General features: G+C 42.4%; 1 protein-coding gene and 1 long non-coding RNA gene across 4 annotated transcripts in view; one reads left to right on the top strand and one right to left on the bottom strand.

Moving 5' to 3' along the window:
- CCDC83 (coiled-coil domain containing 83) overlaps positions 1 to 12,853 on the top strand; it is a 48,272-nt gene that overhangs the window by 17,874 nt on the left and 17,545 nt on the right. Inside the window, exons 4-5 of the mRNA XM_021062606.1 lie at positions 2,583 to 2,745; positions 4,849 to 5,016. Of these exons, the coding sequence (XP_020918265.1) occupies positions 2,583 to 2,745; positions 4,849 to 5,016 (331 nt within the window). The remainder of the gene's footprint in view (positions 1 to 2,582; positions 2,746 to 4,848; positions 5,017 to 12,853) is intronic.
- Positions 10,674 to 12,853, bottom strand: part of LOC110255410 — a 29,805-nt gene continuing 27,625 nt past the window's right edge. For 2 of the 3 annotated variants that reach the window (XR_002335566.1, XR_002335565.1), the window contains exon 5: positions 10,674 to 11,169. This is a non-coding gene — a long non-coding RNA (uncharacterized LOC110255410). The remainder of the gene's footprint in view (positions 11,170 to 12,853) is intronic. The other variant, XR_002335567.1, reaches the window with a different exon arrangement.

The raw sequence follows: 12,853 nt of genomic DNA on the forward strand, positions 1-12,853 counted from the left end.
TCCTGAGCACACGTGCAGCCCCGAATATGCACACAGCCCTGTCATGCGTGTGGCCTTTTAGAGTCCCAGGAACATGTCAGAGCTTTCAAAGCTCCCTATGGACACCTCATCCAGTTCTCTTTTAAAGTTGTTTCTTTTCATTTTATTTTATTTTTTATCAGCTTGTTGTTTACCTCAACTTTTATTACCACCTTAGGGAACTGTAATGTTCAACAACTATTGATTGTTTTTGACAAACAGCTGCCTCTGATTATTTTTGACAAACATCAGTCTAGGAAAAGGCTGTTTACACGCACTGGATAAGCTCCAAGTCAGGTCAAATAAAGACAAAGTTTGCCACTGGGATTTTGCAGGAAATTACCAGATAGGTGAAATAATGAAAATTGGGCTTTGGAAGAGTCCTGCTCCCCACTTATCTCTCTCCTACCCTCAACTCCAAGCTGCTTGGTTACTGGTTTTTATCATAATTGTGGGGTTGTTTGCTTTTAGGGCAAGTTAAAAATGCCACGATGCTCACTGTCCTTACCAATACTCAAGCATTTTTCTTGACTAAACTCCCCCTGGAAGTTACCGCAAGCCTTTAATTTCTAGAGTTCTGAAAAGTTGATTTTGCCAATTTTTTTACCAAGGAGAGGACTTTCAGAAGTCTTTACTCCACCGTCTCTGCTTATGTCACTCCCAGACTTTACAGAGTGAGTTAGAAGGAAAGAGATTCAGTTTTCACGTATATCATATTATAAAGCCTTTTGGTATTAAAAATTCTTCAGAGACAATTAATTATGATACTTTAGAATATTGCAAACAAAAGGTCAGAGAAGTTAAAGCATTGAACTTTGAATATCATCTATGTAATCTTTATATCCATTTTTTGAAAGCACTAAAAGCCTATCTAGTTCCCTGTCTCTCTTTTTGCCTGTATTTATCAATACTTATCATCATAAAGTTAATTGTCTGTTGCTTTTGTTCAGTTTGTCAACGTTTCAAATTAAAATTCTAATGCATTAAAATGACAATCATGTCATAAAACTCTGTAGAATAAATTAAAGAGCATTAGGGTTACTTTAAAATCCTGTTGAGAAGTTTATTAAGCAATTGCCTAGTTTGTTAATTTTAAGAAATCAGAATTTTCACCCCCTCAAATTTAAAGCTTGTTGGATTAAGTATTAAATTACTGCATTCAAGTAGACTGTAGCACTATCAATAAATCACAGTTATCTAGATTACCTGAGAGAAATTTGCTCCCCAAGTTGTGGGTTGTGGGCAAGCAGGCATGGCATCAGCTGAAGCTTATGAGAAGTGCAGAATTACAGGCTTCACACCAAGCTTACTGAACCAGAATCTGCATTCTAACAAGGTCCTCAAGTGCTTAGTATACACATTGAAGTTTGAGAAGCACTGGCCCAGGGAATCAATTTTGGGACAGAAAATACTCTTAAAGACATGAATATCTGAGACAAAATGTTGGAAAATCTATGGTAAAGAAAATGCTAAGTTACAGAAAAAAATAAGTAACTTTTAAAAGAAGTATTAGAATGTTTTAACTATATCCATTTTATTAGGTTTAAGACATTGAAGGAGAGACACCAGCAGAGAATTAAAATTTAAAGGTAGTCTAAGAAAATTACAAGGAAAATGTATTAATTTCACACAAACTAAAATATCTCTACTTATACATACCAGGCTAGCAGGGGCAAGAATAAACTCCACATTGATTAAGAAACTTGGAAACATGGAGTTCCCATCTTGGTGCAATGGAAATGAATCCGACTAGGAACCATGAGATTGTGGGTTCTATCCCTGGCCTTGCTCAGTGGGTTAAGGATCTGGCGTTGCTGTGAGCTGTGATGTAGGTCGCAGACAGGGCTCAGATCCTGCCTTGCTATGGCTGTGGCATAGGCCTGCAGCTGCAGCTCCGATTAGACCCCTAGCATGGGAAACTCCATATGCCGCAGGTGCGGCCCTAAAAAGACAAAAGCCAAAAAAAAAAAAGAAAAGAAAAGAAACTTGGAAACATAGATGGGATATTCACAAGAGGAATACAGTCTATTCCTCTGTGGGTAGTCAGAATGGAATGTTAGAATGCTAAGTACCATCACCCCAAAGAAGAGAATTAGGGTCATTTATGAGAAAAGCAAAGTGTAATGTAAATTCCACAAGAGCAGTGCTTCTTGTCTATTTTGTTCACGGATCTATTCCTAGTATCTAGAAGACTACCTGGCAATGGTAGATGCTCCATAAATATTGACTAAATGAATGATGTTTCCTAGAAAATTATGGTGCTTGTGGGAGATTGAAGAAGTGTAATTTCCATGCTCATTGATCCTAGGATATGGTGATAGACTAGCAGATTAATAACACTGGTTTTAAAATGTAACCTTCTCTTCAATGATTACTGTTTTGATGGGTTTAATCTTATTTTGAGTCATCTATATTCCCTATGTTCTTTAGAGATATTATTGTAGAACTTACTTTTTAAATATTTCTTTCTCACTTTGCAAGCCTCCGTGCGTGACTCTGTTTCGAGGGATATGAACGTAAATACTTCAGCAGATGTGGTTAACTACTGTTGTTATTCATGACAGAATAAACGCTTAAAGGATGAACAGACTTGGCACATACGGAACCTGCTAAAGGAACTGAGTGAAGACAAGTCAGAGGGATCAACAGTTGTAACAAGGGAGGAAGTTGAAAGAGCAATGAAGGAAAAATGGAAATTCGAAAGAGACCAGGAACAAAACTTAAAAGGTGATTTAGGAACTTAGCAAATTACCGTAAAGCTGTATCACGTTATTTCTTGAATGTATTCATGCTTTTGTCTCTGAATATGTTCAAAATGCTGTGAACATGTTTCAGATGACATCATTACCACCACAACCACAAACACACATAGGTAAGTGGACAGGAGAGGGAAATGACAAAGTGAGCAGAGATACCGAAGCCAGGTGAGGAGAAGGAGTAAGGAGAGTGATCAGAAACAAAGACAGAAGAAAACAGGATCCTGTTAGGTACCACCCTGAACTCCTTGTGGTGGAGATTGGTTCTTTTGGGAGGGAAATTCTCTTGTTTGGTGTCTTCACTGGCTTTGGCCTCAGTTCAGCCTTGGGAACGGTAAGGTGTATGTAACTGTGACTCTCCCTTTCCCCCACCCCACAATATCTCTAAGGGAGCTAAGCTCCCTAATTAGATGGGGAAAGAGGGATCAGAGTTGGAAAAGGGGAAGTGTGTAGGACATGGATAGAAATGATGCTGGTACAGAAGACAAAAGACCCGGGCCAGACTCTTGTCAAGTGCTCAGGGAAAACCAGAGTCTTAGGGGTAAGTTATACAGTTCTGACACATGTATTCAAAAAAAAAAAAAAATCTATCCCTTTACCCTAAACTTGCCGCTCAGTTTTCTAAAACTTTTATCAGAACCTCTATAAATACCATCTCTGACCATAGACACCTCTGATCGTACATCCTTATAACTCAAAGTGGAAACAAAAGAGGTATTTTTCACCAGTTTCAGTGCAAATATATCTAGGGAAGGGCTCTGAGTATGTTCCTAGCTTGGGGCACGTGCTCAGCCCTGGACCAATCCCTATGGCCAGGAGACGGGGTAACTGTAATTGGTCTACTTATCTGACAAGGGATAGGAGCAGTGTGTTACTAGAAGGAAAGGGAGAGGGGGGTTCTGGGAATGTAGAACAGCCGTCAGACACCCACCTCTCTTTCAAAATCTTCAGTGACATCAACCAACCTCCCGCAAAGACTGACCACGGTGCAGGAACAAGACGGCCACAGTGGCGCCCCCTGGAAGACAGTTGATCATCTGGGGTATAGCGTTACTAATTGTTTAATGACAATCACAAGTGCCATTTATTAAGGGATTTAACAATATCCTATTTACAATCTGGGAAAAGGCATGTCTGGGGTCTTTCTGGACCTTTGGACTGAAGAATATCCCTCTGACCTGAGTGGAAGGCTTCAGTCATTTCATAAACATTTATTGAGCACTGACTAGTTGCCAGATTCCATGCTAAGTTCTGGGTTGACGGAGATGAATAAAATGTGGTCTTGCCCTCAAGGAGCTTTCAAACAAGATGGTGCACATGAGTGAGCCAAATAGCTGTTAAATTCATTGTGCCCGGCTTTCTGGAATGCTTCCTTTTCCAAAATCAGCAGCATGATGCTCAGCCTAAAGACTGAGTAGAATATCATGTGTGGCAAGCACCTCAGGGCAAACTGAAAGTGTACGTGGTTGAGAGGGCTCCCTATTTGCATATATTTAACCGAGGAACTGATCTTTCATTCTGAAGTCCTACTATGTGGGGGCAGTGAAGACCGGCTGTTACGATTATCACACACTCTCATCTCAGACAAAGGAAGTGCAAACAGTTGCACGTTAGATGACAGAATCAAACAACTTACAAAAACGGTCACCAAGGACTGCAAGGATGTAAGTTGAAACCACTTTGCCAGAAACATAATGACCAGAAAAATGATGATTTACTAATAAAAAGTATATGTGATATAATATACTGTACCATAGGATATTTATCAAGCTATCACAAGAATAGTTGACACTTGTAGGTCCCTAGGCATATAGGTTAACTGCATGTTAGAACTCTCAGTCACAGCCCAAAGCCACACACTTCATAATTGGAAGTTTAGATTTACTCAGATTTTGAAGCATGAGGGATAGATAAACAATAGTTTGAAGGGTTTATATATCCCTGAATTGTAGATATAAAACAATATTTATGAGGTATTTTAATATCAGACCTTAACTTCATAAAATCAGATTGCAACATAAAATGGCTACAAGGACAATAGAAACAACACAATGCCTTGCTTTTCTCTCAACAGATATGCACATCCAGATAAATAATGCTGAGAAACTATTTCTTGAGAAACTCAGTGAGAAGGAATATTGGGAACAGTACAAGAATGTAGGGAGTGAACAGCAGGCTAAACTCATTATCGCCTTGCAAAACGACATCAATAGAGTTAAAGAGAATGCTGAGAAAATGTCAGGTCAGTTGCAACAAAACTGGTTGGGTTTCCAAAAAAAAAAAATCTCTAGGGGGCAGACAATCTCTAGGTGGACAGGAAAAAATGGGTTCCCCCGAATCACCTGTTCCTCTCTGCTGTCGGCACAAGCCCTACAGCCTAAGGATGTGGTGGAGGAAAGAAGGAAAGAAACTCCCAGACGGCCTGTGAAACTGAGAAGGGCAGTAAAGGGGTGGGTGTGCCCCTGAGTGGAGAAACCCCATGACTGGCTTTGAGAAAGAATCTTCGTTTGGTGGGTAGTGTCTGTGCATTCCCACATCTGGGTCTGGGCCAGTTCCACCAAGATGGGGGATCCTGGGAGGGGATTATATTAGAGAAGAAATTCACCTGACACAAATTAAGGCAACCTAGCCTGGCTGGACCACCAGAATCATTATAGAAAAATGGCCAAGTAAATGCTAAATTGTAGTCAGGAAAAATTGGAGAACAAATGTGAGACAGGAAGTAAAGAGCGTATGGAGCAGGATGGCATCAGGCATAGTGAAACTTACCAGGACCAGATCTGCAAACCATGAGGCCACCCATCTGTCACCAAGGTTGAGCATCGTGGCTTAAAAGAACACCAGAGACCTGGAGACAAGGAAGTCATAGGATAGACCAAATGGCACAAATCTGAAGGAGCACTGTGGGTGGATGGCAGTTCTGAGCCCAGCCGGTGCGGGTGCTCTTTGTTGTGGAGGAAGGGTTCATGCGGGGTTGTTCCCACTGTCCTCTGAGGCTCTGTGCAGTTACTCTGCTTCTGGACCAATTTTTATATAAGCTTCTCAGCTCAGGGCCTCTGCACCACAATGGTAGTGTAAATTTGGCCCCAGTCTGGACTTGGAGTTACAATTTTTCAAAAGGTTTTCCTCCCCAAAAGAAGAAAGTAAGCGTGGCACCCTCCCACCGGCCAGTCCTCCAGCCACTCAGATCCTCTCTCTGGATGAAACCACTATTGCTAATTCTTTATGTAACCTTTCAGAAAGATTCTGTGTGTGTTCAGTGTGTACCTTTTTGTCACAAACGGCATGCTGTAGATGCAATTTTTCACTGGCTCTTTCATGTAACAGTATGGGTAGTACACATCAATACTTCCTTGTTCTCCCAAAGGCCACTTTATTTTGTTGTACTGTAATTTTTTTAACTTGTATTTAGGTTGTTTCCCGTCTTTTGCCATTACAAATAATGCTGCAATGACTATTCTTACACGATCTCATTTTATGGTGAGGAGTGTCCTTGTAGGTATGTAATTCAGTGTATGTGTATCTCTAAAGGAAAAAGTATCATTTACTGTCATTTTGATAGGCCTGGCCATCCACAAAGGTTGTACCAGGTCTATTCCTGCTGGTATGATGAGGATTTCTGTTCTCCCACATCTTCAACAACAGGGGATGTGACCCAACTTTTTGTTCTTTGCTAGTCTTATAGGTAGAAAACCGTATCTCCCTGTAGCTTTAATTTTCCATTTCTCTTACTGTAAGTGACAGCGACCATCTTTTCGCAAGTTCGAAAACCATACGACTTTCCTGTCTTTTCACATCTTGGCCCATTTTTCCACTGTGTTGTAGACCTCTTTACGTTTCAAGGAAATGAGCTCTTTAATTGTGCTGTGATATAATGTGCAAATATTTTTCTTGTTTGTCATTAGTCTTTTGTTTGTGCTGTGTTTTGTATAAGGGAATTTTATAGCTTTATAGTGCCCAATTTATCAGTCTTTGATTTTATGATTTCTGAGATTATGAATACATCCTCTAATATTTTCTTCTAGATTTTTTTGGCTTCATTTTTATATTTAAATCTCTGATTTTGTGAGGTAGGAAACCAACTTTATTTTTTGCCAGATGATTGTGTAGTTGTCCCAAATAATCCATTTTTACCCTACTGATCTAAAATGCTGACTTGATCATATTTTCATTTCCCACATGTATTTGGATCTCTTTCTGTATTTTCTATTCTGTTCCATTGATCTATGTACTTGTGCAACAGTACCATACTTTTAAAATTGTTACTGTTCTAGTACGTGTAAAATTTTTAAATAAATTTTCCCAGGTTTATTTATATTTTTAAAGTAGGAGGACTGATCTTATACAAACTTAACCCATTATTCTGATTAGAAATCTGAATGATTTCTTTGAGTTTAAAATTTTCATGCTGTAGTATCCAACTTTGGGGTGATCATAGTAACATTTATATGCTGGTTGAACTTTAGTTATAGCCAATTTTAAGAGTCATAGGAAAATGGCTGTTATGAGTTTATCTTATTTGCCATTAGTTTTAGGCAGTTCTCCTAACTATGCAGCAGCTACTCCACTTTGGGATGATTAAAGCACTCTGGGGGGCTGGGGGGGGCACTAATTGGACACAATGAATATGAGCAGAGCTCCAGCATCACCTTATCTGAAGTCTTACGACCACCATCCCCCACTTTTTCTCCCACCTCCCTCCTTATTCCATGACTCCTTTGGAATTCCCTTCCCACACCATGATCCTGGAATTTGTGTTAGCTAGGCCTCTTTAATGGCATGAAACCAGTATTTTAGATGAAAGGGTTTTATTATCAATGAAATGGGATATTAAAATGAAACTTTTTTACTCCCAGTTTAAATCAGGGCATCTATATAACAGATATAACCTTTCAAAGTAAAGGGAGATACCGCCATGCTTACTTCCAAAATGATAAGGCAGAAAACTGGTTTCACACTTTCAACCACTGAATTCCCGTCTATGTAAGAAGTTGGGGGCAGGGGTGCTACAAAAAAACCATTAGAAATGAGGGGACCGTTTTGGGAATGAGCTTGTCATGTGCTATAAGTTCTACACTTTCCCCCAAAGGAGGCGTGTGAAGGGTAATTCCTCCTTCATCTCAAGATGGAAGGTCTTTAAGGACGCTCCTCAGATTGTTCCACATGTGTCCCCTGCAGTTTGGGGGACACTGAGATCTAGTTTATAACCCATCCCTGAAAAACCCAGTGGATAAGTGGCTGACCAGCTGCCTGTTCTGACAGCAGGGCAAAGAAAAGGTAGGTAGCTGCTGCCTGGGCTAGGCCTGCATCTTGGTCCATTTGGGTTACAACAGCACAATGCCATATACTGGGTGGCTTATAAATAACAAACATTTCTTTCTTACCGTTCTGGAGGCTGGGAAGTTCAAGAGCAAGATGTTGACAGATTTGGTGTCTGGTGAGAGAGCTGCCATTCTGGTTTGAAGCTGCCATCATTTTGCTGAAACCTCACGTGGTAGAAGGGGCAAAGGAGGACCGAGGTTTCTCTTTAAAAGGCACTAATCCCAGTCAGGAGTGGTCCACCCTCCTGACCTAATAACCTCCCAGATACCATACGTTGGGGATTAGGTTTGCATTTGGCGGGTTCCCAAACATTCGGTCTGTAGCAGCCTGCACTACCCGAGTTTGTTGTGGCAAAAAGTGAAGGAGAGTTTCCTGTGGGCCTGTCGTGGAGTGAGCTGGTATGCGGTCCCGTTAACTCTTGCCTGAGGGCTGAGGAGAAGGGTGATGGTGCCCAGCAGAGAAACTGGAGCCCATATATGAAGGGAGGCAGAGACTGAGAGCCAGAGGCCAGAGGAAAAGTCATTAGCCAGCCTCCCTCGACAGGACGTCCCCTGCGCCGAGAGCATGCGGGTGAAATGTAACTGGCCATGGGGAAGGTGATCCTCTGAAGAACCTGTAAACACCCCCTCGAGAGAAGAATCAATCTTAACTGCCAGCTGGACCTAGAAAATGTGACATTAGCCTGAGAGAGCACACAGCAAGCAAGTGCTTTCCTGTCCCTTTCCATGTTCCCTGTCAGCCCTGAAGGAGGAGGCAGGGAAGCTCACGTCAGAGGGAACAGTAATAGGTAAGGCTAGGGAGGGAACAGCCCTAATTTGGAATGAAGCTTCAAATTTCAATTATTGGAGTTCCCATCGTGGCTCAGCGGTTAACGAACACAGTCGACTAGCATCCATGAGGATGTGGGTTCGATCCGTGGCCTTGCTCAGTGGGTTAAGGATTCGGCATTGCTGTGAGCTGTGGTGTAGGTCACAGATGTGGCTCAGATCCCGTGTGGCTGTGGCTGAGGCCAGCGGCTACAGCTTCCATTGGACCCCTGGCCTGGGAACCTCCATATGCCGCGGGAGCGGCCCTAGAAAAGGCAAAAAGACCTAAATAAATAAATAAATCATTGGATATTAGAGTCACAGAGAGTTTTTTACTTTTGTCCTTGACCAGGTGCACAGGACAGAGATCCCTAAAAGTTCTTCCTACACTGATAGTAAGTTAAAAGTCTCGGGTTCAAGCCTACTCCTTGGAATGCTAGTGTCCTCGCCTGTAGAATGAGGACCTCAGTGATGCCCAAGAGAACTCACACTCCCAGCACCTGCTTGTCTGCACAGCATCGTCTCTAACTCCTACAAGCTCCTCTGATTTAGAGACCATTGTGCCCAGTTTAAAGATGAGGAAAGAGAGGCCCGGAGAAATTAACAGCCTTAACCAAACTCACAAACTTAGCAAGTCGTGGAAATGGGATTTGAACCCAGGTGTGTCAGACCCAATCCCGCAAGCTTCAAGTGGCCCTCCCAGCTCCATGACGTAGGGAAGTAGGGATGGCCCTTAACACACTGTGCCTGAAGAAACTGCTCCACGGCCAGTACTGCCACCTGCCCCTACTCAGTGTTCTCCGGAAGGGGCTGAAAGGAAGCCGCTGGCACAGGAGAGGATGAGCCCAGTAAAGTGGTGTGACATCAAAAGTGTGTGCAGAGTGAGCAACAAACTCTCAAAAAGCTGTGGAGGTGTAAACTGAAGCACTCAGACACAGCAAGGAAAGGAGAACAATGCAAAGCAAGCTTTGGCCAGCGTGGTTTGCGGTCAGCTTCTGAGAAGTGACCAGAGTAGACCAGCCATCTGAGCAGCCAAGAATCTAAAGGCACAAAGTCGCAATCTCCCCAGCTCCCAACGGCAGTGTCCCACACTTTTCTGGGATTTGTACTTTCACATACTCTCAGTTTCTCTGCAATATTCACAAAGGTGTGGTTAATAGTTGTTACCTAAAGCATCATCTGGAATTTCAAAGGATAACAAGGAGATTTTCACATCCTACTATATGCCAGCTTCTCTGCTTTTAAGAAGAAAAATAGTCCGTAGAGTTTCATATGAAATTCGGAACAGAGTTGGATGTTATTGTTGCTTTTTCAGTATTAATATGGCAACAGAGACAACTTCAGTCAGAGCATATTTGGTCATGTATTTTTTATGATTTATAGCAAAGAGTTAATATTTAATGTTACCAAGCTTTAGTTTGTATCAGATGCTAAGAATATAAAATCCGTTATAGCCCCTGATGCACTGCAACTTTTAGATTGATTTTAGTGTTTTTGTGGGGTAGAAATTTCAAATAAATGCCCAGCATTAGCCTAGTGGACTAGGTTTTAAATTGAAAAAAAAAAAAAATTCCACCAGAAATGCGATTGGAGTTCCCGTTATGGGTCAGCAGGTTAAGAACTCAACATAGTGTCCATGAGATGAGGGTTTGATCCCTCGGCTTGCTCAGTGGCTTAAAGATCTGGCATTGCCGTGAGCTTCAGTGTAGGTCGCAGATGCAGCTCAGATCCCGCATTGCTGTGGTTGTAGCGAAGGCCAGCAGCTGCAGTTCTGATTCAACCTCTAGCCTGGGGAATTTGCATATGTCACAGTGCGGCCCTAAAAAGAAAAAAGAAAAAAGAAACGAGATTGGAATGATTAAAACATTCAATTACTTCAAATGAGAGTAAGAAAAATACTGGTTCTATATATATGGGCATGTGCAGGTTAGAGTAATGAAGAGGTTCATTTTCTATTCTCCAGATATCAGATCAGACCAGACCCCAGACCTAAGAAACTCTTGTTTATAAACCGCAGGCATTCTCGTTCCAACTCTGTTAGTGGTGGGAACAGATGGGTCCCGGCCCCTCTTCTGGCCACTCCACAGCAGGGGAGGGCTCTCCCCTTCCCTCCTTTTACCCCCCCCTTGCCCTCCTCACCAAAGTTGCCACCGGTCGCTGCTTCTACCTTGGTGCTGGAGCCTCAGGTCATCGCCTGCCAAAGACTTGTCATTTGCTGACTTTCACGTTCTTTGGAATATTTTTCAGTATCTGTTGTGTCCCTGGGTCTGCAGTCATAGAAAGATGTGGAAGAGAAGATTTTACACTCTGCCTTCAGAGTTTTCCTTGAAGAGGGGATGCAGTTATGCCAGTACAAAGTAAATGAGGGCTAAGGGCCTCCTGCCTAGCTCCCTAGTCCCCCTGCCAGAGCCTTTATTTGCTCCAAACTGTTGAGAGACCAGGTCTGCGGATCTCCTTCCCTGTAGCCTAAGATCCTTGAGATTCCTGCTTTGGCTGACATGGTCTCTAAAGAAAATTTTCCCTTTGGAACAATGTCTTAAACGGCAGTTCTATTCCACAGCAGTAGTGCAATACTCCTGTTTCATTACAGGTTAAGTTAGACGGGGGTCTGTGGACCCGTCCAGAAATCTAGCAACCACACTTGTCAACATCATTTGTATGGGAAGATACTTTCTGACTTCCAAGTAATTATCCTTCAGATGTTATAAATACAGAGCATCTAATGGGGACATACAACAGAGATGTTATCATACAGCACGAGTATCTGACAATCCTCAGACCTGCAGTGGTACAGAGCCTGCCTGCTGCACGTTTCTCACTTCATTCAGTCTTTGCTCCGATGTTACCTTCCTCCAAAACGCTTTCTCTGAGCACCCTATCGAAAATAGAGAACTCTAGTTTTTCTTTACACACACTACCTCCTGAAAGATTACTCACTGGCGCCCCCACCAGCATGTACATGCCTTAAGGGCAGGAGTTTTCCCCCTTACCTGGCAATATTCCAAGCGCCTTAAATAGTGTCATGCACATCAAAAGAGCTTGATGATGATTTGTTGAATAAAAAAATGAACAAACTGGGAGCTCCCGCTGTGGCACAGTGGGTTGAGAATCTGACTACAGTGTCGAGAGTTCAATCCCTGGCCTGGCACAGTGGGTTAAAGGATCCTGTGTTGCCACAGCTGCGGCTCAGATTCAGTCCCTAGCCCGGGAACTTCCATATGCCGTGGGTGCAGCTGCAAAAGAAAAGAAAAGCAAGAACAAACTGGGCTCATTTATGCTGCTTAATTTCTCCCCACTCTCTAAGGAGCCTTCTTGTCACTACATCTTTCCTTAAACAGGAGTATTGATTATATAATCTCTCAGCATCTCTCAAGGCCCCCAATTTTAAGATCCTTTGCTCTCCATTTTGACCTTTATGGTGTAAGACAATCTGGACAGGATGGAGAATCCTGCACTCCTCTGTCTCTGTTCTCCCTTCTTGCTCTGAGCCCAACAGAACACGCACACTTTCACAGCACATCTTCTCCTCTCTCATCATCTCACTCTGTAACGTGTGCCAAGAATAGTGGAAATTTAGACAGATGGAGTCGGAGGTACAGGATGCTCCTCAAGTAGATCATGAAATCCCTTTATATTTGTGTTGTGGCATCAGAAGTTGCGTGATAATGAAGGGTAAACAGCTGCATAGGCACTAAAGTGTTGCAAATTCTCCCTTTGGAAAGACAGTCCTTTAAAAATATAAATCTTCATGAGACATCTTAAACTAATTCACATGAAAATGTTAGTAAACTGTGGAGCATTTCTTCTAACTGGAGGTACTCGATGCTTAAGAATGTACCTTGAGGAATTCTGTGGTAGGGCAGCAGGTTAAGAATCTGGTGTTGTCACTGCTGTGGTGCAGATGCGATCCCTGGTGGGGAATGAGGACACAGCCAAAAAAAGTGGGGGGGG

The sequence above is a fragment of the Sus scrofa genome, chromosome 9 (assembly GCF_000003025.6).
Source record: "Sus scrofa isolate TJ Tabasco breed Duroc chromosome 9, Sscrofa11.1, whole genome shotgun sequence".
Lineage (NCBI taxonomy): Eukaryota > Metazoa > Chordata > Mammalia > Artiodactyla > Suidae > Sus > Sus scrofa.